This window comes from Sorex fumeus, unplaced genomic scaffold (genome assembly GCF_029834395.1).
Source record: "Sorex fumeus unplaced genomic scaffold, SorFum_2.1 ptg000024l, whole genome shotgun sequence".
Lineage (NCBI taxonomy): Eukaryota > Metazoa > Chordata > Mammalia > Eulipotyphla > Soricidae > Sorex > Sorex fumeus.
This window is the reverse complement of record NW_026606081.1, coordinates 56473283-56499421: the sequence shown is the minus strand read 5'-3', so window position 1 is coordinate 56499421 and position 26139 is coordinate 56473283. Positions and strand designations below refer to the sequence as shown.

General features: G+C 51.3%; 1 protein-coding gene across 1 annotated transcript in view; it reads right to left on the bottom strand.

Annotated features, from left to right (window-relative positions):
- The window catches only part of AGBL1 (AGBL carboxypeptidase 1), a 241787-nt gene that overhangs the window by 38136 nt on the left and 177512 nt on the right, over positions 1-26139 (bottom strand). The window contains exon 24 of the mRNA XM_056113915.1: positions 8322-8488. Within this exon, the coding sequence (XP_055969890.1) occupies positions 8322-8488 (167 nt within the window). The remainder of the gene's footprint in view (positions 1-8321; positions 8489-26139) is intronic.

Below are 26139 nucleotides of genomic sequence, written 5' to 3'. Positions count from 1 at the left end.
GTGTGTGTGTGTGTGTGTGTGTGTGTGTCTGGAGCAATAGCACAGCGGTAGTGCGTTTGCCTTGCACGCAGCCAACATGGCCAACCTCAGTTCGATTCCTCCGCCCCTCTCGAAGAGCCTGGCAAGCTACCGAGAGTATCTCGCCCGCGTGGCAATGCCTGGCAAGCTCCCCGTGACATATTCACTATGCCAAACACAGTAGCAAGTCTCACAATGTTACTGGGCCCGCTCGAGCAAATTGATGAACAATGGGAGGACCGTGACCATATATATATATATATATATATATATATATAGACGTTACTGGGCCCGCTCGAGCAAATCGACAATCAACGGGAGGGCCTTTACCTTTACCATATATATATACATATATATGTATATATATATATATTCCCTCTATGATGATGTGTTGCATGGCTGCTTTGCAGCCATGTAGTCCAGGAATATGTTCATTCATGCGTGAGGCTTGGTCTCAGCATGTAGAAAGCAGCCTGAAGTGTGGCGGCGGTTGGGTAGTGAAGGTAGGCTGCTGGGGTTGGGTCCCTTGGGGTGGGGAGGGCTCTCACCTACCCCCCTCTGGGGTGCCCCGGGTGCAAATAGCCTGATGTGGAGTCCAGTGTCATGGTTGCGGGAGCCTCATTTTATGCTCCCTTAACATATTTATGTTGCAAAAACTACAGAGATGCAGAAGGGTTCTTACACCGTTCCCTCACTTCTCCCCAGACCATGACCCCAAATCTGTGCTTTCTGGTCAGACCAACACCTCGCCTGTTTTATGTCAGGGAAGATGGGCACACAAAGACATTAGCCTAAAGACTGTGAGATTGAACATCGGGACACTGGACCACGTCTGCACAGTTTCAAAGAAATCTCTAGGCAGGCAATTAGCACATAAAGAGAGAGAGAGTCACACTGGATGGAAAAACATACTATGGATTCATATTCACCCCCAAATGAAACGAAAGCTATTGCAAAGATAGTTTCTGGGAAAAATGAATGAATCGATGTTAAGAAACAAGAATGAGGATATGATTTCACCGGATAGCTAGGGATGAGCAGTGAGAGTAATTAAATATAAAATTGAAATTTAAAATCAGCGAAGTGTGACGCTAAGACCATCCAAATGCCACGGATAATTCTTCCTTGGGAAAATAACAGAAAAAAATAATTTTGTTCCAGATACAAGTGAGACAATTTTATGGGCAATGTGTGTGTATTCAAGGCACATTAAGTCCTAGGGAACTTACAGTGTTAAGGATCACGGGACAGAGACACGCAGAGGCCACTGAGTGGCCAGCAGGAGCCGGAGCTTGTGTGTCCACCCCCATCACAGATGCACCCAACTCCGGCCTGTCTGATGGCTGTGAGGGAATCTACTAACATAATTTAAGGTGTTCTAAATTCAAAGAAATAATCACTTTTTAGTACCAAAAATTTGCCAGAATTTATCACCCAGTCCTGATTTTTAATTAAGCCAGGACCAGAGAATGATTAACAACGAAGGCTTTGAGCATTAATACCAAACCTGCAGACATTCTGCTTCATTCAATGCTTCAACCCTGACACAGTGAAGAATCTCAGAGGCTCATCTTTATTCTGGGGTGTAGTGGGCCAGGGGGGCACATCCGGCAATGCTCAGGGCTTCTTCCTAGCTCTGCACTCAGGGGTCATTCCTAGTGGGCTCAGGGGACCTTATGGGATGCCAGGGATTGAACCCAGATAAGCCACATGAAAGGCAAAGGCCCTACCCACTGAACTCTCCTTCCAGCCCCATTTTAAAAGGTTCTTAAAACTCAGGTTACTAACAAGAGTGAAAAGTAGACAAAGTTATCAAAGTAGATCAGTGACATTAGGATCTGCCTAGAGAAACAAAAATCCACAGAAATGCTTTGAGGCGTAACACGGCTTAGAAACAGCAATGAAGTGTACACCATAAGACTTAGCAGAGTTGCTGGTATAACCTAGAAAAGTATGATGCAAAAAGCCACCCAAAGCAGTAAGCTCAGACTGCGTGCTGCTGTATGGAGAGGCTGAAAGATCTTCCCGCTATTGTGTGTCAGTACCAAAGGGAGCTTGGAAGACGAGGAGACACAGGGACTCAGAAAGACTCAGAAAAGCAAGAGGCAAACAGTCAACAGACAAAAAAAAAAGGGAAGTCTATCATTTCATTGCGACCACGGTTAGAATCCCAGCGAGCAATTTCATTCTTGGCAGTTAACAACTCATTACAGAGTTCATCAGGAGAAGTAAAATAAGATCAGGGGAAATAGCAAAGCGCATCGCAAGCAAATACTGCCTGGGTTTAGATGACACTGCGGCGACCGTCAAATATGAGTGCTCCCAGCAGACAGCTGAGGCCCCAGAAGGAGCATATGCAAACACACAGATGCCTCCAGCACAGCCCAGGGGCTCAGGGGCCCATGGAGGGGGGCGGGCTTGGGGTGGCTGATGTGAAGAGTTGCAAGAACAGTGGTATGAATTAGAAAAGAAATAGCAGCCTGCACTTATTATACTATTATATTAACTTTACGAATACCTTTTTATTTAGTGGTGCCAGGGATCGAACCCAGGACCTCAGGCTTATAAGGTCAGGGCTCTGCTGCTGGGCCCCCATCTGTCGGTCAGCAGCTGTCCAAGTGCTTCTTCTACATGCAGATTATTATACGGGGCCAAAACAAAGATGATCAAAGTCTGATAAACGCGCTTATAAGAAAACAAACACGAGCTACGTGAAGACTAATACGATAAAAATATGATAAACACGCTTCTGTACAAACGCCATGGAACGTGATGAGACAAGAGTTGCAATCTGTGTGACCAATAGAGGTGACAAGAGTCGCAATATACGTGACCAATGGAAGTGGAATGCTTTTCACATGGAAATGTAAGTTAAAGTATGAACGTAAACATTTTACAGGTTGATTGAAAAAATGAAAGAAGAGGTGCCCAAGGGATTTGGTTTTCCTTGTTTGGTTTTGGTTTGAAGCCACCTGACAGTGTTCAGGCTTACCCCCAGCTCTGTGCTCAGGGTTCACTCCAGGAGGTACCAGGGATCGAACCTGGGTCAGCCCTCTGCTGGGTCAGTGCTCTGCATCTCAGGAACTCATCTTAAAGAACAACACTACCGTAGGAGGAAAGGAGAACATCCACTACCCCTTTGCAGAATTTAAACAGAGGGCAGTAGACATTTTTTACACCCAAAGAAAATCATGGCAGCAGTTAACATGTGACCAAAAAAAATTCTTAAAAACTTTAAAAATACAGGAACACTAGGCCCGCTAAATCTGAGCAAATTAGTGGCTATCTCTTCTGTTTTTCTTTTTAAAGCACAAGAGGCCCATAAGTCTTGAGTTATTTTCCTTGGTTTAATATATATTTTTTTGATACAAGCTCTCAGAGCAAGAGAATAAAAATCATGCATTAAAAAAAAAAAAAGAACAACACTAGCGGTGCGGGAAAGCCAGTACAGGACGTGAGGACCTTGCCTTGCACACAGCTGACCCAGTTAAGCCCAGGCACTGCTGATGGCCCCCACAACACTTCTGGGGGAAAAACCAGGAAAATAAAAATACTAATGATATTGAAGCAATTTATGTCAGAAAAGATAGAACTATCAACCAAACGAATGCTCCCTCCTTTTTTCACCTAAAAAAGCAGCAATTTTAATACACAGCTACCCATATGTGATGCAGGGGAGATCAGATGGCCAAGCATTTGATGGCAAAAGCACAGTCCTTTCAGACAGAGCTGACAAGCTGAACTGGATAGAAAGGAGATACCTCGGGGCCCAGAGCCATAGTACAGCAGGTTAGGTGCTGACCTTGCATGTGGTTGACCACATTCAATATGTAGCACCCTATGAGTTCCCCTGAGCCTGCCAGGAGTGAGTCCTGAGCACAGAGCCAGGAGTGAGCCCCAAGAACAGAGCTGGGAGTGAGCCCTGAGCACAGAGGCAGGAGTGAGCCCTGAGCACAGAGGCAGGAGTGAGCCCTGAGCACAGAGCCAGGAGTGATCGCTGAGCACAGAGCCAGGAGTCAGCCCTGAGCACAGAGCCAGGAGTGATCGCTGAGCACAGAGCCAGGAGTGAGTTCTGAGCACAGAGCCAGGAGTGAGCCCCAATAACAGAGCTGGAAGTGAGCCCTGAGCACAGAGGCAGGAGTGAGCCCTGAGCACAGAGCCAGGAGTGAGCCCTGAGCACAGAACCAGGAGTGATCGCTGAGCACAGAGCCAGGAGTGATCCCTGAACACAGAGCCAGGAGTGAGCCTTGAGCATCACCAGGTGTGACCCCCAAACCAACACCCAAACAAACAAAACAATCAGGTATCTCTTCTGTAAGTCCCAGTGAAGAGGATAAAAGACCAGCCTCCAACTAGAAAAAAATATTTTTAAAAGATGCATCTGATCCTCAAGACAAACACCCCTAAAACTCAACAGTGAGGATACAACCTCCTTGGCCAAATGGTTCCAATAATCTGAAAAGACGATTCAGAAGAGAGATGGGAAGTATCAGGAGATGGCCGTTCTGGGCCATCACCAGAGTCCACGCACCATGAATACGGCCTCTGAGGGGCTGAAGCTTGAGACCTGGCTGGGGAGAGCAGAGACCGGCCATGTGCTGGCAGGAACGTGGAACACGAAGAACATTCCAGAAACCAGCTTGGCCACTTCTCCCCAAACTCACAGGCTTTGACTGTAGGACCCAGCAATCACATTCCTCCATATTTGTCCCAGAAGCTGACCCCTTTTGCACAAAATCTCACACAGGATATGGGGAGCAGTCTGGTTAACAGCAGACTGGCCTTGAGAGCCCAAGACATCCACGGGCAGGTAAACCAATCAACAGACCATGCTCCAGAACACGGTGTCTGGTCAGTGTGAGAGAGACGAGGTCCCATGTCTTAGGGATTTGAGCCACGGACAGATGCAGAGGGACTCATGCCAATGTCCAGGGCTAAGACGGGTCTGAGAGGGCTGCCCATGAACACAAGCCTGACACAATGAAGGACATCTGGGGACTATCATTCTCACCCCCAATAATTTGCTGTCTGCCTGGCACAGCTAGGCAGACAGCAAAAGGACCAGCGTGCCCAGCGGTGACATGGAGGAGGGCCAGGGAGAGTTCATCGCGGGCTATCCATTACCGGGCCATCACAGCAGACAAACGTTACCAAGCATATGTCCAAACCCACGGGTGAGAGAGATCTGAGCACAGCCCTGAATGTCCACCTGTCATGACTTTGGGGAGATGACTTTGGGTGTCATGACTTTGGTCAGTGTCAGCTTATGGATTGAAACCAAGCTCGAGGGTGTTGGTTTAAAGGCAGAGCCAAGTGTGGGGTGAGACCCCCCTGGGAATCGCTGTTCCTCCCTCCCATGAGGCTGTGTCTCTAAAACTGTAATAAAAGTCTATTTAAAAACAAAAATTATTCGGGGTGAGAATGATAGTCCAGCAAGTAGGGTGTTTGCCTCGCATGTGGTCAGCCTGGGTTTGATCCCCAATATCCCATAGGATCCTCCGAGCCCACCAGAAGTGACCTTGAAATGCAGACACAATGATAAGTGAGCACTGACAGACATGGGCCCCAGAATCAAACAAAATAAAAAATTAAAAATAAAAAAAAAACAAAAATGGAAAATGATTGCTGATAAAGTTGCAAGAAAAGGAGCCCAGTTACGTTGCTGAGGCCTGTCTAGGTACCAAAAACGTACTCTCAGGGTTGTAAGATTCCCAGGATTCTAACTCGCGACTAGGACAGATCTCTGTGCTTTCCAGACCCCATATTTTACGGCAATCCGAGTGTCTTTTCTGTCAGTTTTACGTGTCTCATGTTGCCCTGTCGGACCACCAAGCTCACTCGCAGAGAGATTGACTGTTCCCAGGTCAGCAAAGCAGCAGCCCAACAGCGGCGATTACTACGACAGCCCAACAGGGCAGGGGTGACCGGCACTCGTGGCCCAGGGCAGGCGGCTCCAGAGGGGTCCGGTGGTGGAATGAGCACCTGACTGCCAAGGAAAGCCTGTGCCTGCGGACTGAGTGGCTCTTTCTGGGGGCAGTGCCCATGGCTGGGACCCACGTGCACTGTTTTTTTCTGGGACTTGGATTGGGAAGCAGGAGGGAACCCAGACACCTTCCTGGGCCTGCAGCCTTTCTGCAGCCCTGGGAGCGCGGAGAGCAGAGCCAAGTGCGGGCAGACGACTGCCCCATGCACGCTGGCTCCCCTCTAATTGTTCTCAAGGCCAATGAGGCATGAAACTGGCTGTCAGAGGCGGGACAGCCGCTGTCTGTCTCCTGCGAGCTCCCAAGGTTAGCCTAGACAGAGGCGGGCGAGGGAGGCAGGTGAGCTTAGCCCCGCCCCCACAGACCCAGCAAGCTCCTCTGCACCATCCAAGGAGACCCCCACCTGCAGTTGGGGGTCCAGAATGAAAGGGGGCACATGGGGGGGTGGGCAGAGGTCTCTGACCCCTGATGGGGCACTTGGTCATCATTTATTGTGTGGAGTGACATGCTCAGGGCTGACTCCTGGCTCTATACTCAGGAATGACTCCTGGAGGGCTCGGGGGACCATTAGGATTCTGGGGATGGACCCCAGGCAGTCTCTGTGCCAGGTGAGTGCCCTGTGCTTGTTTAAAGCACACTTACAGGGGGAGAGGGGGGCTGGAGCAATAGCACAGCAAATAGGGCATTTGCCTTGCATGTGGCCAACCCGAGTTCGATTCCCAGCATCCCATATGGAACCCCGGGCACTGCTAGGAGTAATTCCTGAGCGCAGAGCCAGGAGTAAGCCCTGTGCATTGCCAGGTATGACCCAAAAAGCAAATAAATAAATAAATAAATAAATAAAGCACACTGGGCCGAGGCCGGCTGGGACAGGCTGCGTCTATGTGCTGAAGGGGTCCTGCCGATGCTCCAGCACCCATCTGAGCCTGAGACCCTCAAGCCTGATCTCAGAGCCCGGAGGATGAGGACCACCCGCCTGGGAGCTGAAGCATCTCCCTGTGCTCAGCTCTCTGCTGTCCTTCATGTCTCTGGGGTAAAGACATTTCCAGAGCGGCTTTGCTTTGGGGTCCGTGCACAGGAACCTTGCCTGCTCTGGTCCATATCCCACAAGCAACACCATTCATGCAATACACACCCTGGGGTGCAGCGGGCGTTTCTGTTCCAGGGCTCCTCACATGAGGAATCACTCAAAACCCCACCCAGCCATGGGGGTGGGGGTGGGGGTGCCCTGCTGGGGGCCTGACTGGCTGCAGATGGCACAGGTGTGCGTGCACTGGAGGGCAGGGCCATCGTCTCCTCCCACGACCCTCCCTGGGTCTGACAGCCAAGGCTCAGGCTGAATCAGCAGAAGCCGCACCGAGAGCGTTCTCCTTCTCCTGTGCCTTGGATCAAAGAGCCCGGCACAATCAATCCCGGGAAGCAGCAGTTTGAGCCTCGCTCCATCTTCCCGCAATGAGCAGTCAGGGGGGGCCCAGGGCAGGGGTGAGGGGGGGAGGGCTCTCCTGCACCCGGTGGCGGAGCCAAGGAGACCGGGAGAAGACAGGTAGAAATATCCATCCTGGCAGGGGACCGGCTGGCTGTCAGGGCTCGTCCCCTGGATGCCCAAGCACGCCCAGCCTTTGGCGCTGACGGGTGTCAGAGCAGGAGGTGGGCCAGGACGTCCGGCGGAGCTCACGCCCCCTCTGTCATCATCCCTGATGGATGGCACCGGGGAAGAGCAAGTGACGGCCGGCCCGAGAGAACGAAGCCTGGGAGAAACCAGAGCCTGGCAAAGCACAACTCCTTTATTCTTCTAGATCTTTCCAGGCTCCATCTGCTGGTTGATGAGAAGCCACGGTGGAACAGCCACCTGGGTGGCAGGAGGAAAAGAAGCGGACTGGCAGGCACGGGGTGCGTATCCCTCACCCATGGCAGCTCCGCCCCCGAGACCCCCCACACACACTGTCCCCACGATCCCTCTCTCCTCGGCTGGAGATGCTTTGCCTCGCCTTGCCTCTTCCCTCTTGTCCCCAGTGTGTGGCTGACAAGTCTAAGAGGTTGTGTTATCAAGGACATGCCCTCACAGCTCATGGAGGGTCTCGGGCCTGCCTCTCTCGGCCCCAAACTTCCTCTCCCCTGCCAGGGTTGAAGGGGGCACGACCTGACGGTGCCCACGCCCATGTGTGGGGAGAAGCCCTCTCAGCCCACCGGATGCAGGTTCTTAGGCACACGTGTGTGAGCGTGTGTGACTCCTCGTGTGCCGTAAGGTGTGCGGATGGCTGCCCCCCTCCCGAGCTTGGCACAGCCACATCGCTGTGGTGCCCAGCTGCCCGAGGCACTCACCCCTGCAGCTGCTGCTCCAGCACCTCCTTCTCGGCGCTGCCCAGCACGGTGGCTGCACGGCCCAGGAGCTGGCGGCTGCAGCCCGCGGACTGGAGTTCCAGGAGGAGGAGGCCCCGGCAGAACATGGCGCCCATCTCCTCCAGCTCCCGCGTCCCCAGCTGGAGGCCCTGTGAGGAGAAAGCAGCGGTCAGCCGGAGAGCCCAGGGAGCACAGCAAGGAGGGAAGTGCCCCCAAGCAGAAAACAAAGGACCCGAGGATGAGGATGCTGGGTGGAGAGGGAGGGGAGAGGGGGGGGAGGCAGGGAGGGAAGGAGGGAGAAGGGGAGAAGAGGATGAAGAGGACAGAGAGGAGGGAGAGGAAGAGAAGGGGAGGGGGAGGAGGGTGAAGAGGGGGAGAAGGGGGAAGGGAGAGTGATGGGGAAGGGGAGGGATGAGGGAGAGGGGATGAGAGGGAGGAGAGAAGAGGGAGAAGAGGAGAGAGAGAAGAGGGAGGGGGGAGGAGGGGAGGGCTGAATGGGGAGGAGGAAAGGGAGGAGGGGGAGGGGGGGAAGAGGGGGAGGAAGAGGGGGAGGAAGGGGGGTAGAGTGGGGGAGGGGCGCACGCTCCCACCCTCTCCAGGCCTGCAGCCCTGTATCTGCTGTTCCAGGTCATCCTTCTCCAAATCCTTGTTCGCGCGGTGCTCACTAAGCTCCCACACCCAAACGTGGGCTGCATATCACCCAGGGCTGAGAATCTGTGGTTTAAGGATCAGGGCCAGAGCAGAACTGGACAGGTGGGCTGAAGCAGGCGCAGATACGGGCAGAGAAACGGGCAGAGACATGGGCAGGCACGGCCATAGACATGGGCACAGACACAGGCCCTGGTCGGGACTGCAGGGGGCGCAGGCCAAGGGCCCAAGAGCAGGAGCACCTGCGTCCAGCGCCCGCTGAAGAGGGTGGACCCAGCCGCACAGTCCCGGGCTCCTCTGGGCAGCACTGCCCAGGTCCCTCCTACCTTCCAGACTTGGAAACATACTCAAGTTTATTCTTATGTCTGTTGGGTCTAATTTATTCACACGAAGGATGGGTGCTTTTTCACTCAGCTCTAGAAGACTGTCATCGTGGCCTCTTGGAATAGTGGATGTACTCGCCCCCTGTGGAGGGACCAGAGACCGCCCCTCCCCACACACATCAAATTTATTTTCACTCTGTCCCCACCTCACTTAAACTTATGTTCACACTTTTTAATTTTGTCCATCACTATAATTCTCAGTGCTTGATGTTTCATCTTGATTTCTCTAGTTTTATGCAATCTGGCAACCCAGCTACCTCAAAAACAGTCTCCAAAAAGCTGTAAGTTCACCTACTGGGCGTTGGATAACATTGGTGAGTTCGTTCTCCTCCTAGGAGGGAAAAGCAAGAGCTTAGGTTGACTGAGTAACACCCATCACAACGCTCCCGAAGCACTCCCTTTTCCTCTGGACTCACCTTCAACTTCTCCTTTGTGCTCTGCTTCCCCTATCAGTTAATCGCTCATTTCCCCTAACCAGAACCTATGACCTGTAAAGTCAGATTCTTCAGAGATCTCTGGATTTCGTATTTGTAAGTGAAATATTGCTTTTCTCTTTCCTTTATGTCCTTTGGATGGTTTAGCAATGTCCCTTTTTGTATCGACACAGGAAAACAGTCAATGTTATGCTTTTGTAACTTGGAATTTAATTGACTCCAAATAATATTTACTCCTGGGCATCTGTCATATTTGCTCAGTTGCCCTTAGTTCTTAGCACCCCAAAAGCAGGGTCCCGGCAAAGGGACTGGATGGACCCAGGACAAGCTGTGAGCTATCCTGGCATGGAAATAGGACAGGGCAAGCGCCATAAAACTTATAATAAGTTAAGAGCACGGTCATGGACAAACTATGTCATGACCCAAAGAGAAGTGACTGGACAAGGACCCTGTTGGGTTTAGGAAGGACTAATCTGGCCTGAGGACTGTAGTCTGGGGTCTGTAGCAAGATGTTCCCAGGAGACCCACCCTTTAAGCTTAATATATCTCTTACTGTGTTCATACAAAATGACTAATATTATTAAGAAGTAGAATTAAGACGATTGTTTGAATAGATATGGACTAAGGAAAGGAGAAATATGCCCTTAGAAGAAATTCTGCCCTTGAGTGGATCTCTCCTAGCAGGAGATATTTGTCTCAGAAGAGCTTCCCCTATCCCCACCGCCCCCCACCCCCCACACACACCCCGCACCAAGGAAGGGCTTCTTAGGCTGATCGTGCTCCCTCGCCTATGCGGAGTTGCTGTCTCCAACCCTTGGTGATTGTTCTCTATAACTAGGCTATGAGATGGGGTGAAGGGAGATGGGGTGAAGGACTACGAGACAGGAGACTGGCACGAGGGACAGTAGAGACAAGAATGAGAGGCAGCACATCCACAAGAACAAAAGCAACCAGTGCTGGCGCGGATGTGGCGAGAAAGGGACCCTCCTTCACTGCTGGTGGGAATGCCAGACTGGTTCAGCCCTTTTGGAAAACAGTATGGATGATTCTCAAAAAATTAGAAATTGAGCTCCCATCTGACCCAGCAATACCACTCCTGGGAATATATCCCAGAGAGGCAAAAATGTATAGTCGAAGTGACATCTGCAATTGTTTGTTCATTGCAGCACTCTTTACAATAGCCAGAATCTGGAAAAAACCCAAGTGCCCGAGAACAGACGACTGGTTAAAGAAACTTTGGTACATCTACCCAATGGAGTACTATGTAGCTGTTAGAAAAGACGAAATTATGAAATTTACATACAAGTGGTACTGCATGGAAAGTATCATGTTAAGCGAAATGAGCCAGAAAGAGAGGGATAGACACAGAAAGATTGCATTCATCTGGGGAACATAAAGTAAAAAAATAGGAGACTAACACCCAAAGAATGGCCGAGATTAGTACCAGGAATTTTTCTCTATGGCTTGGAGGCCAGCCACACATGCTAGGGGAAAAGGCAGCTCAGATAGAGAAGGGAGCACCAAATAAAGGGTGTTGGGAGGATCCTCCCAGGATGGGAGATGCATGCTGAAAGTAGACTATAGACCAAACATGATTGTCACCCATTGCCTCTTTTGCAAACCACAACACCCAATAAGAGAGAGAGAACAAAAGGGAATGCCCTGCCACAGAGGCAGAGTGAGATAGGGGGGAAGGGGGGTGGGAGGGATACTGGGATCCGTGGTGGTGGGAAATGGGCACTGGTGGAGGGATGGGTACTCGATCATTAAGTAAGTAAAGTTGATCATCGATTTGCTCGAGCGGGCCCAGTAACGTCTCCATTGGAGACTTTGTTGTTACTGTGTCTGGCATATCGAGTACGTCACGGGGAGCTTGCCAGGCTCTGCCTTGTGGGCGAGATACTCTCGGTCGCAATCGGTTAGCGCGCGGGTACTTATACGGCAGTGCTTGATCATTGTACAAGTGAAACCCAAGCACAAAATTTGTAAGTCTACAACTGTACCTCATGGTGTCTCACTAATAATAATAATAAAAAAAAAGAATGAGGGGCGGGGGCAACTGGAATGGGGGTGCACAGTGAGACTGGAATAGGGACGTGGGGAGAATAGAATAAATGGCAGGGCCAAGCTTGGAATAAACAGCGACTGACCGCCAACCAGCCTGGAGGCCCTGTTTCCTCCTTCATGCATCTGTTGGTGGTGGCGGTGGCCAGCCGGGGTGAGGAGGCGGCTCATGCCACCGAACGTACGAAGCGAGAGTGCCCACATACTTTTACTGATCACACACAATTGGGGTCTTTGCTAAAATTGTGAATACGTATAAAATTACCGATCAAATGTCTGGAATAAAAAGGCACCGAATCAGGGTATGGGGGCGACTAAAACCTCATGGGAAGGGGGGCGTTCCGGTCCGTCCTTCACGCCCTACCGAGGTCACCAGTTGCCCCCCGCGAGCGGCTCTCCAGCACAGCCACGGCCCCAGAAGCACAAGGACTTAATGCAGAACCCGGCAGCTTGGAGCAGAAAAGTGAACGGACTATGCGTTAATCCAGGCCATCAGGTCTGCCCAGAGGGGAAAGGGTGTTGCCCCATTCGCCCTCTCTTCTCTGGAAAGAAGGATGGCGGCCGCATTGGAGCCTTGTGGACAGCAGGTATGAGCTGGGGGAGTGGGGGCGACTAAAACCTCATGGGAAGGGGGGCATTTCGGTCCGCCCTTCACGCCCTACCGAGGCCACCAGTTGCCCCCCACTAGCGGCTCTCCAGCACGGCCACGACTCCAGAACACAGAAACCAATTTCTTAACTATCTGACTTTCAGTAGAAATACTTCCAGGGTCAATAAGTAAAATAGCAGAAATCCAAAACCAACATTTAATTCTTGAACCCAGCTGTAGAAAGCAAATCACTTCACAATGCTTTTTCAGCATGTCTGATTTGGGGGGGGGTAAACTCTAAATAATAGTGGTGAATCTTTTATTGAAACAATGAATCTAATCAAAGCAGATAGAGTGTTAACTAGAATTCATCTGCCCCACAGGGACTGGGAGGGGTGGGGGGTGGGGTTTTATTGGGGTTCTTCATGGTAAAAAAAAAGTATTGGTAAAGGGAAATGTGTTTGATATTTGCATGACTGAGACATAAACCTGAAAGCTTTGTAACCTTTCCCACAGTGATTCAATAAATAAATAAATTAAAAAAAAAAAAAGGCACCGGATCAGCCTGTGCCGACCTCCCGGCCTCTGTTCAGCCTCAGTAAGAAAGCGCCTTTGTGCGCATGTCACTTCTTTAGGCATTCCAGATGGGAATTTCAGGACCTATTTGGGTCTCCCAGGATGTCGGGGGTCCCAGGCTGAGCTCTGGCCATGGCTCTTCTTCTCCCACTTTTCCTGGGCCTTAAATCAAACATACCTGGGTGCCTTCCCATGGGGCAGCTTGAGGACAACTTTGCCTCCTGCTCTGCTCCACCCGGAGTTCCGGCGAGACGGGCAGGCGGTGCCCGTCTCCTTTAGGGTGGGAGTGCCTCCAGCCTTGCCCGGGCCCCTGTTTATGTCCCTAAAACCAAGTTATATGCAGACCTGTGTGTGCCTGAGAAGACCCCCAGCCACTTCTGCAAAGCCCAGCTCTCCTGAGGCTGGCCATCACCTCAAGGGCCCGCTGACTCCCACAGAGAGGGGACTGCAGGGAGACGGGCAGGGGACAGGGGCTTCTCCCCAAAGAGATTTACTGCCGAAAGGAGAGGAAAAAAACACGCCAGCAGGAGTAAGTGTGTGTGTGTGTGTGTGTGTGTGTGTGTGTGTGTGTGTGTGTGTGTACAATCTAAGAAGCAAGAGTATACTGCATTGGCAAAAAAGACACCAAGGCCTGAGAGAGAAAAACAAGACCTCAAAATAAACCTCTATTACTGAGACAGAAAACAGTTTCTAGATTAAAAGCCAAGCAGAGAGTTAACAGGCTGCTCGATGCAGAAAATAAAGCCATTATGGAGAGCAGCAGTCTCAGGACACCCTCCCTCCAAGCCCCCATCTCCCGGGGAAACAGACTCAAGTGGCGAGTTTAATAGCGAGGACAAGATAAAGATGCCCGCCAGGCATGTGACACCCACTCCGTGCCACTGCAGGGCCAGGCATGAGGAGGAAGTCTCCACAAGGGGAACACCTCGGCTCTGGGGCAACGCGGGGGCTTCCTCTTGGCAACTTCATGGATGGATGGGGGGAGGGGGGCATGGTCAGTGAGGAGAAAGATGAGTCCCAGGCGATCGATCTACACGTAGGAACTGAGCCCCGGGACAGACAAAATCAGAGGGAAAAGCCCTCCAGGAAGCTGGAGAAAGGGTACAGTGGGGAGGGCACTGGCCTTGCACCCAGACAACCAGGGTTCAATCCTCAGAACCCTGCAAGTCTCCCAAGTCCTTCCAAGACTGACCCCTAAGCACCGAACCAGGAGTGAGCCCTAAGCACTGCTGGCAGGACCCTAAAATCAAAGTAAATGAGAAAACCCTCCCATTTAAAGAGCTGAGAGGCTGCAGGAGATGGACGGGAGGCCTTGGGGCTCGCTGGGCAGTGCTCGGGAGGACACAGCCCCTGCTGGTTGGCGACCTACATCTGGAGAGCTGTGAGAAAGTACCGAGAACACACACAGCGTTGCTCACCACCACCCCCATGAACGAACCACCAGCTGATCCGAGAATGAAAAGGGGTGAGGGACCTCTCCCCCCCCCCACACACACACAAGCCCAGGATGAATCCCAGGGAAAGAGCAGGGGCATCCTGGCAAGACTCAGGACCCATGCCAGCACCTACCCCCCATAACACAAAACTTCACCTCTCACATTTGGAATTTCAGACTCACAACAGCGTATGTAGGAGAAGCCAGGAAAGGGGGGGGGGGGAGTGAGCAGGAAGTGAGAATGAACAGGAAGCAAATAGGAAGTGAGGATGAACAGGAAGTGAACAGAAGTGAGGATGAGCAGGAAGTGAGGGTGAACAGGAAGTGAGTATAATCAGGAAGTGAAGACAAACAAAGTGAGTTGGAAGTGAGGGTGAACAGGAAGTGAGTAGGAAGTGAGGACAGAACAAATTTTTTTAAATCTGAGTTTTTGGCTCCCACAGGCTGATAAATGTGTGAGAGGCAAGAAAAAAGTGCCTTGCCACATGGTCAGGGAAGGCCTCAACTTTCTCTTCTGCACAATGGGCACTGTAGCACTGTTCTCCCGTTGTTCATCGAGTTGCTTGAGTGGGACCAGTAACGTCTCCATTGTGAGACCTGTTGTTACTGTGTTTGGCATATCGAATACGTCACGGGGAGCTTGCCAGGCTTTGCTGTGTGGGGAGACACTCTCAGTAGCTTGCCGGGCTCTCCGAGAGGGGTGGAGGAATCGAACCTGGGTCAGCCGGGTCGGCTGCGTGCAAGGCAAATGCCCTGCCGATGTACTATTGCTCCAGCCCCTGCATAATGGGAATAACACCAATATCAACAGCAACAACAATAGTATCTCTTCCTCTCCTGAACTGACTGTGAGTCAAAAGAGATGGAAAACCTGACATTAGTGCTTGACCCATCGCACATAGTACAATCATCATCAATAAAAAATATTAGCAAAGGTTTATATAAAAACAGTCAGATCACACTTGACTTCTACAATAATTTTAAACAAGGTTTGGCCATGTCACCTGAAGGAGAGGGCCAGTGGTATAGAGGGGAGGGCGTTTGCCTTGTACACAGCCCACCTGGGTTCGATCCAGGCACCACATACGGTCCCCAAAGCACTGCCAGGAGTGATCCCTGAGCACAGAGCCAGGAGTAAGTCCTGAGCACTGCTCGGTCTGACCTCAAAAGAAAAAAAATGAGTTGTACATATTAGAAAGGAAAGAATCACATTATTATTATTTGAAGATGGATTGTTTACTGGAAAAAAACTAAAGGAATCAACTAAAACAGAAAATCTATTATATATAAGCCAAGAATTGAGTAAGTAGACAGGCTACAAATTAAATATACAAAAATCAATTTTCCTTCTATAAACCAGCAAAATAATTAAGTATAATAAAAATCCCCTTCACAATAGCAGCACAACTATAAAATACCTCGAATGGAATTAAGAATAATATCCACCCCCACCCCCCCACCCAGGGCTGTGTGATAAATCCCAAGATGCTACAGAGAGATAACAAGGAAAATTCAAATAAGCGAAGCAGCACGCTGAATTCTGGGCGAGCCGAGCCAACCACACGCCTCATCAGTGCTCTCCCCTCGGTCTAGAAAAACAGGAAATCAAACCCCCCGTGGGACTGTCAGACTCTGCCGGCGAGTTTCAGGGCAGAAATATCCCAGAACGGTTTTGGAATACAGCGCAGAGAGTGGTCACGCGGCTCTCCTTCCCAACGCACTTAGAATCCTGCAAAGTCATGGCATGGTCCAAAATGCAGCAGCCGGCTTAGAGCCCAGCCCAGACCCAGGCCCCGAGTGCCTGCAGCTCTGCCTGCGACCAACGCCGACCAAACCTACAGGAGCGTGGACGCACGCACAAGGGCAAACCCTGAGTCCATTTCTGTGACAGGTTCCAGTGTGCCCGGGCTCAGTGGTCAATAATGCGATACCGAGAGCCAGACGCTTGATCATCCCCAAACCAGGAGGGAGAAATGTGACGCACAGCCCTCAAAAACAAAACTCCAAGGGAAAAAAAGGTGAATGGCTCAATAAACCGAATTCAAACACGGCCAAAGCGTCTGAAAGCACACACTTAATCCAGAATGGAAATGGCAAGAGAGACGTCACTGCAATAAAGGAAACAAACCCATGTTGGATAAAAATGCAACTGACCTAAAGCAGCAGGGGATTTGCCCCTCAATGCGGCTGCACACTCTGACCTCCAGGGGCCGAGGACCGGGCAGGCATGGGGGTCCCCACCCGAGGACAGACTGCAGACACCCCCCACTGTCCAGACTGTAGACTCCAGGAGCTAGCAACTCAGATTCCAGATTCCAGAAATTCATCTGATGAACAGATTCCTGGGACTGGAGAGAGAGAGTACAGGGGTGAAGGCGTTTCATACACAGCCAGCCTCAGCACTGCACAGGGCCCCCCAGCTCCCCCAGAAGTGATCCTGAGCACTGCTGGGCATGGTGCCAACAGAGAAGAGTCCTCAGCTGCATTGGCCGCCCCCAACACGTGGAGATGGCGTCAGGCCCCGCCCCGCCAGGCTCCGACCTGCCCCCGGCACAGAGGGACATTCTCCGTGGGAGGCTGAGTGGACAGTGCACCCTCTGGACAGCTCCACTGTTTAGATGGGGGGACAGGTCACAGGGGCCAGTGCTCAGGAGGTGACTGGACAAGGTTGCAAGCCCCTTACTCTTTCTCTGGACCCCCACTTACATTTTTTTCTTTTGGCCTCACCTGGCGATGCACAGGGTTTACTTCTGGCTCTGCACTTAGGAATTAATACTAGCAGAGTTCGGGGGACCCTCTGGGATGCTGGGGATCGAACCCGGGTCAGCCATGTGCCATGCACACACCTTCTCTGCTGTCTGTCTCTCTGGCCCTTCAACTTTACACATGATTTCTATGCATGGACATGTTTACAATGAGAAGAACTTGGTGGGGACACAGAATTCCCACTTTCTTTTTGTTCTCCCTCATTTTAAAAATTTTTTTTGTTTTTTGTTTTTTGGGTCACACCTGGCATTGCACAGGGGTTACTCCTGGCTCATGAACTCAGGAATTACTCCTGACAGTGCTCAGGGGATCATATGCAACGCTGGGAATCGAACCCGGGTTGGCCGCTTGCAAGGCAAACGCCCTACCCGCTGTGCTATCACTCCAGCCCCCTCCCTCACGGTTCTAATCATGAAAAGTTGATATTTGCCTATTTCCTCACCTAATGTTCGAACCCCAGAAATTGTAGTCTGTCTGAATTGTTCCCTTGTCACTGATCCTAAATAAAAAATTAAAACGAAATTAAAATCTTGCTTCCACCCATTCCATCAATGAAGAATTTTTCATTTGCCTACAAGCTCGAGGCTCTGTGCGTCTGACTGAGATTTCTTCTGTGCCCTGCTCCCCCGCCCGCTGGTGCCCATTTCCTCACTGGCATAAACATCTCCAACTTAAGGTCTAATAGAGATGCAGCTACAGAAAACTGACCCCCTGAACATCATCACCGGAAAATTTGAGAACTTTCATAAAGTGGCCACCTGGGGTCTTGAGGCTTGTTTGTCGGGAGTGTTTGGGGCTGGCCCGGCTGGTGCCAGGGACCATACCTGGTGCCAGGGCCCCTTCCTGGCAAGGCCAGCGTCCTCCCTGCTGCCCTCTCTGGGTTCATGGCGGCGCTGAGCAGCTTTAACCAAACCCTGTGGCACGTCTGAGTGCTGCGCGTGCCCCCTGCTTTGACACGGTTGCTCCAAGGACTCGAGACAGAGTGCCCGGCTGCAGCCCTGCAGCTCTGCTCAGTGGCAGAGAATTGAACCTAGGGGCAGGGTAGGTCCCCCACTATCGACCCCACAAATGGCTCTGCCGCTTGCATGCTGAGGCCCAATCAATGGCTCAGCACGGCAGTGCCTTGGCCGGGCGCGGGCAGTGGGCTGTGTGCTCAGAGGCCCCATGTGGGAGCATTACTGAGCCCGTTCCCTTAGAAACAGCCAGCAGGCCCCGGGTGGGGGCGGCTTGGATCTCCCTGGTCTACCCCAGGGGTCTGTGCCCAGGCCCCAAATGGAACTGTGGACCCAGGCCTCGGAGGGGTGCTGGAGGCTGCAGGAATGGACAGATGAGGGGTTGCATCAGCCGGAGCGAGCCTGGTCCCCAGCTCACAGACCCCCCAAACTGCGCGGCCCAGGGCCCAGAGGAGGTGCCCCTCACACTCTGCTGGTGTCCGCCCCAGCTGGGGATGCTCTCAGCTTCATACGTGTGCCGATGCCCAGGAAGGCCTGGGCTTCCTTACAGGGGTGTGCCCTGTACCTCCTGCCCCCCTTCCAGCTGCAGCTGGCTCAGGAGAGGGGGTGCGGCGAGCACCCCTGAGGGAGGCTCCAGAGAGAGAGAACAGAGAGCCTCATGGGAGCTTCTCGGAAACAGGAGCCAAAGGGGTGGGAAGCTCTGCACATTCTGCGGGGAGCGGCTCCCCTCTTGCCCTTTGGAGCCGGGTGCTGGAGGAACCCCTTAGCTGGGGCTGCGCAGAGCTTGGAAGGGGTGCAGCCAGGCAGGCAAGAGATGGTCGGATGCCCCCCTCCTGCTCCGTGTCCCCCAGACACTGCCCGTCGCCGGCCCCCCCTCCAACCCAGTACTGCGGCTGACAGCTATTTCCCAACCCTGAGTCTCATGGGGCTGGGGTCTCGAGAGGGGATGTGGAGGGAGGGAACAAGGAGGCGCAGGGACCCCCCCCCCCCCCCAGGCAGACCCCATGCAGCTCGGGATTGTGTGCAGGCCCATAAGATATCCCCAAAGCAATTCCACAGCCTTCCATTCAGGCCAGTGAATAAGGCGTGGCTTATTCACTGGCCTGAATGGGCACAGGGCACTTTCCATTCTGCAGAAAGGAAGGCCAGCACCCCCAAACCCCAGGTGACTCGTACAGGGGTGAGGCTCTCAAAACCCAAAAAGAAACACCCCAAACCTATCATGGTCATTAATTCTGCCAAAGAAAAAGTTTTCTAATCGGGATTCCAGAAATTACAGCTCTGTGTGTGTGTGTATGTGTGTGTGTACACGCGTGCACGGGCGCGGGGGGGGGGGGGGGTTGGGGACTGGCGGGGGGGGGGGGGTCACAGAAAGGAAAGCCATCAGCATCAGGAGAACGGCACTCCCGACCAAAGCACCCACTGGGGGCTGGGAAGAGTGAGTGTCCAGCCCAGGCACTCATGGCCTCAGGGTTATCTTTTCTGGAGTCGGGGCTGAGGAGGATTCAAACACTCCAGTGGTTGGAGGAGGCGGGAGGGGGTGGAAAGCTTTTGTCTTGGACATTAAAGCCAGCTGGTTCCTTTAGATCTTCAACAACAAAGAAACAAAAAGACAATGTGGAGAAGGGCCAGAAGACATTGATTTGGCCCTCTTTGTCGCTAAGAGGGGCTGGGGGCAGAGTGAAAGGTCGTGTGGCCCCGAACCCAGCAAGAGGTCTGGCTGGACGGGCAGCTGAGGGGCCACAGGCCCTGAAGCACAGGAAAATAGAGTGGGCTCAGGACCGGACTGGAGGCCGGAGCAGAGGCGAGCTCTGCTCTGGCCCCTCAGGGAAAGTGACCTCCATCCTCTTGCCACACAGGCTCAGAAGTGACCAGCATGGAGAGGGCAGTCGAGATGGGGTGACTCCAGGACCTGTCACCCCTGAGTCATCCCAGCCCCAGCACAACCCAGATCAGGAACTCTGAGGTCTGGTGAGCTGGTTTCTGCGGGGGCCACTTCCGGCAATGCTCTCCTTGGCACTGGGGTACTCCAGGACCCTGGGCTCCATGGGGCCACCGCCAGAACAACGCTGGGCCTCCAACATGCCTGCCTGAGCACCCCACAAGATGCATTTTTATATCAGGATGATAATATGCTACTTAAAATCTGAAAAGTCCCAAGCTAGGGAACTGAAATGATGGTACAGCAAGGAGGGCACTTGCTTTGCATGTGGCTGAGTGGTGTGCAATCCTGGCACCCCATGTGGTCCCCTGAGCACCATCGGGAGTGATTCCTGAGTGCAGAGCCAGGAGTCAGCCCTGAGCAAGGTGTGGGCCCTCAAACAGCAACAATTAAAAAGACCATCCATAAAAGTAAAACATTTAAAAAAAATACAGAAGCACTGTAGCACTGTCCTCCCGTTGTTCATTGATTTGCTAGAGCAGGCACCAGTAATGTCTCCATTGTGAGACTTGTTACTGTTTTTGGCATATCGAATAAGCCACAGGGAGCTCTGCCATGGAAAAAAAAATAGTTCTTAGCTAAATTGGAGGAAGTGGGAGGTGCAGAAGCAGGCTTTGGAAGATGCTGGGGGTTTGTTTGTTTTTTTATTTTTTGCTTCTACACTTTTCTTGTTGTTCAAGAGACTTCCTTTTTCACAAGTTCAGATCAACTGCTTTATAGACGTTCCCCAACACACACACACACACACACACACACACACACACACACACACAATCACAAATCTGTTTGCATCTTGCGGCAGTGTGGAGTGGACAGACAGATGCCTCCAAGGGCTCTGCCATCTGCAGGAAGCTGACCAGCCAGAAGGCAGAGGAGCTAGGGCTGGAATTTTCTAGAGCTCAACAGCTGTGGACAGCATGCAAGGCACTGGCTCACATACAACTTACAGAAGCGATTATTTGTTGAAATAAAGAAACGGAAAGGATTATCACTCGGAGTTGCTCTAACACCCAACTTCACTGTATCACAAACGAAGCAGCCAGAGGTATCCGTGGGACCTGAAAACAATCCGAGCGCCCAAGAACAGACGGCTGGATAAAGACCCTGTGGTGCGTCTACACCGTGGAACACGACATAGCTCCAGGAAGAAAGAAAATGGTGGATTTGCTTATACATGGATGGACACAAGGGGATCATGCTGAGTGAAATGAGCCAGAGGCAGAGGGACCGCCATAGAATGGATGCACTTGCTCGTAGGGTATAAAGAAACATGGTGTGAGACGATTACCCAAGGACAGTAGAAACAAGGGGAAGGAGGATTGGCCCACGGTTGGAAACTTACCACAAGTGAGAGTAAAGCAGAGACCACTGTGACAATGATCGTTGAAAATGATGAGATGATGGTTCTGGACAAGAACTGAGTGCTGGGAGAAGCAGAGGGATAGACATGAAACCTTTCAGTTTCTGTGTTGCAAACCATAACGTCCAAAAGAGGAGGAAGGAGGAAGGAAGAGGGGGAGAGGGGGCATAAAGGGGAAAGAGGGAGAGAGAGAGAAAGAGAGAGAGAGAGAGAGACTGCCATCGAGGCAGGCTGCGGGTGGGATTGTGGGAGGGCAACTGGGGACACGGGTGGTTGGAAATGTGCACTGATGAAGGGACGCGGGTGTTGGGACATTGTATGACTGAAACACAATCATGGACAACTTTGTAATTGTCTGTCTCATGGTGATTCAATAAAAAAGAAGTTAAAGTAGAGGAAGTCTTTCTTCAAAAGCTCTCTGTGGCAAGTACTGCCTGGGTGTACAGTGAACAAGGTATGACGTGACATGCATCTCGCTTTGTGTACCATGCACTAAAAATTATCCTGACATTGTTAAGCACAAAAGGAATGATTTTAAAAATTCTAGGTATCGACTCCCCCAAGCTAGAAGAGGTTCTAAAAGTTTACTAAGCCAAGAAGTCAATGCAAATTGCAACTGTGATCTCAAATGAGATGGTACAGTCACCGAGTGAATGAGAGTGGCAGATTCAGGGCTCTGACACTTTAGCCCTGGTAGGCAAGTTAAAGCAGACATAAACTGTGAATACAGAAGGATCCGGGGTAGAAAACAGTTCTGAGGTATAACATTTAAAACATATTTTAATAATTTTATATTGATCATATATCAAATTACTACTTAGCACAGCGGTAGGGCGTTTGCCTTACAGGCAGCCAACATGGTCTACCCGAGTTCGATTCCTCTGCCCCTCTCGGGAGAGCCCGGCAAGCTACCGAGAGTATCTCGCCCGCACGGCAGAGCCTGGCAAGCTCCCCGTGACGTATTCGATATGCCAAACACAGTAACTACAAGTCTCACGATGACACATTACTGGGCCCGCTCGAGTAAATCGATGAGCAACGGGAGGACCGTGACCATGACCATGACTACTTTAACACAGTCCTGTCCAAACACTGTCCTCCCGTTGTTCATCGATTTCCTTGAGTGGGCCCAGTAACATCTCCATTTTGAGACTTGTTGTTACTGTGTTTGGCATATCGAATACGTCATGGGTAGCTGGCAAGGCTTTGCCATGCGGGTGAGATACTCTCGGCAGCTTACTGGGCTCTCTGAGAGGGGCGGAGGAATAGAACTCGGCTCAGCCGGGCTGGCTGCGTGCAAGGCAAACTCCAGCCCCATAACACAGTACATTAAGATATTTTTTGGGGGGGGGCTTTTGGGTCATATATGATCCTGAGGGGTTATTCCTGGCTCTGCACTCTGTACTCATCTCATATGGGATGCCAGGGATAGAACCCGGGTTGCTTGTGTGCAAGGCAAATGCCTGCCCTCTGTACTATCACGCCGGTCCCAAGATACAATAGAATTTAATTATGGGACCACAGCTAGAGATGCTCAGGGATCACTCCTGGTGGGGCCCAGGGGACTGTATGGGATATGATGAATCGAACCCGGGTCAGACGTATGCAAAGCAAGCAATGTGGCCTGCTGTACTATCTCTCCAGTCCTAAAATTTCAGTTCTTATTTTACTCAATTTACTGGTTTCTTCCCTTTAACTGCCATGTAACTTTAAAATGGTAAAATTACATAGCGGTCCTCATTTCCAGTCCCCATTATCCCGCCACTGGCTGATAAAAGCTGATTTGATGCAAACTAAAATTAAAGCTAGTGGAGAGACACATCCCCATCTAGGAAGGTGCTTTCTTCACCAGGCAGAAATTCCGCTCCCTAGGGTGAGACTCGCATATGCCTTTGGAAAAAAATAGAACTAGATCCCGTCCCTCACTCCTGGTCCCAACCCCTGCCCCGGCCTTCCAGGAGAATCTAAGTGATTGAAGAGTCAAAGCGAAGCCCATGAGAAGCATAAAGGCTAAGGTGAATTCTGGGGGAATTTCCAGGATTTCAAGAGCATGAGCAACTGTGAGAGAGATCTGGCCTCTTGCGCCTGTGCCCAGACCTCTGTACTCCCCCCACATGGAACCACTCCCTATACGTGTCCTCTCAAACTTGAGAGTCCCAGCCTCTAGGACGGCCCCTGGTCCCCTAATAGCATCCTCTAACAGCATCTGCTAACAGCACCCAGCTCACCGCATCCTGGCTCCTAGCATCCCCCCTTGGCACTCAAAGGCAAGGATGGAGGTAGAGAAGCTCTGATTGGGGGATACATCTGCCTATCAGGAAGGTGCTCAGTCAACCCCGACCCGGCAAGGCGGGGCTCTATGCACAGGCTCAAACCTCCCCTCCATCTATGCCTTGGATCATCTCACCACCTGCAAACTTCAGTGGATGTTTGGAGCACTTGAGCATGGAGAGGGGTTTGCGGGAACCCCCAATTAGAGCCTGTCCATCAGATGAGTTTGCCCCAGCTTACGGGTGACTCTGTAATGGAATAGTCTTGAGATACTGACCCTTAACCCCTGGGGTCCCACATGCCACCCACTCCCCTAGACAGGATTAAAAGGGGGCTGAGTGGGAGGACCAAAACCAGAGTATGGGTCGGGTGGAATAAAACACACCTGGTGTCAGAAGGGAAGAAATCGGTGTGAAGAGAAAATCGTGTTTTCTTTCAGAAGGAAAAGACTTTTAAAATAAGACGCTTGAAAAGAACAAATCATTAAGGCAAAGATGGATAATTCTGTCTGTGTATAATTAAGAAGTTCAGTGCATGGAACCGAATACATCATAGAGAGGCATGCCGTAAATAGGAGCGTATATTTGCAATGCTTATCATGACAAAATTAGAATAAAAACACAGAAAGCACACCTGTGATTCAATTAGAAAAGGGATTTCTTGAGAAGAAAACAGAAGGGGGAAAAAATCAGGTAACAAATTTGAACGTTTCTGGGAAAGAAAATCATGAATTATTCCTGAACACGTGAAATGCATCTTACCTCCTTTGAGGGGACTTAGAATGAAGCCGTGAACAAGCACAAAATCGAGGGTGATGGTGCAGTGGGAAGGATGGCAGAGAGCAGGTGTCTCCTGCAATAGCCTGGGCACGGGGAGAAGGACAGGAGCTCGGAGGAAGAAGGGAAGGCGCCACCCCCACGGGAGATGGACCTGGGGGCTCGCCCATGGGGGGTCTCGGGGCTGGAGGTTGCAGAGGGGAGCACCAAGTGTGGCACCCGCTCCTTACGCTGGTTGAGGTAAGGGACCGTTTCGGGAATGGGCTGTGCATGGAGCGTGGACACCCACAAGTACCGCAGAGGGGAGCGACTTATTCAGAAGTGCCAGGCACAGGAGCCGAGGACGAGGAAAGATGTTCAGCACTAAAGGCAATTAGGAAGGAAAAACCCTGAGACTCGCCCAGAATCACTCAAGGAAGAGGAAGTAGAGTCAATGCAGCGGCGGGGGCCAGACCTCAGGGATGAAGGAAGAATCGGAGCCGATGGCGGGTGGATACTTCGAGCTCAGCAGAAATCCCAAGCGCTGCACCATCGGATGCAGCTGAAGGTGAAAGCAGAGAGAACAACCTAGAGCCCAGAGAGCTGCCTGCCAAGCTCCACCACGCAGAGAAACCCGGGCCAGACTCACGTTTCAAGAGGGCATGCCACCGGTCTAATAATTCAACTTCTAAGGCTTAAAAGGAAATGAGAATTTTAGGTAAATATATTATTACCAACCACGAACTGCAACACTTACTTGGCATAGCAAAGACGTAGAAACTTTTGTCCAAGAAGTAGAGAAATAATTCAACACTTCTCTGTACATATAAATTAGTCAAACAAAAATTTTTATGAACACCTGAATGAAATCTTATGTCACCAATAAGGTATTTTTAGGTGTAGTTAATAGCCCAGGAAATTGCACATAATAAGCTAATTCCAGTCGGGATTAATAGCTTTCCATGCCTGCATATCTGGTAGTACATGATGTTACACAGGCTTACATCTTAATTACATGCACAGACATAAAGGCTACATATGAAAATGGGTTCTTCTAGCTAATGTTCTCATTTTATTTCTAACTTTTAGACAGCAAACTGATTTATCCTAATCATAAAACAACAACAACAAAACACACATTTACCAACACAATTTCCCATTTAGCTTCAGATCTTCAACCTAAATCTCAAAGTGGAGGGTGGACTTGTAAAGCTGGTCAACCCGGAAGGTGTCCTCACCCCAAGGGTCTTGGTGAGGGCTCCGGAGAGTGGACAGGTCACTGTAGCTCCAGCTGAGCTCTGTCCAGAATGGAGCGCCCATGCGTGGGGTCTGACCAGCTCGGCAGTGGCACCCACCTGTGCAGCTAGCATGAGCTTCGGACCTCATCTCCCTGCCTGTCTCTGCAGCTGACCCTGGACACTTCCAGACCCTCTGCGTGTCCCGGCTGATCCAAGGCCCAGGATAGCCAGGAACTGTGTCGGGCATTTGCTATAGGCCCGGAGAAACCCTCCTGGCCTGACCGTCTCCCTTGCAGTGACCCACAGTCCTCTCGGGGGGGGGGGGTCTATTTGGAACGATGCAGAGCTCTTGGCCAGTGCTCCTGTTCCTGTCTCAGGGGACGCTG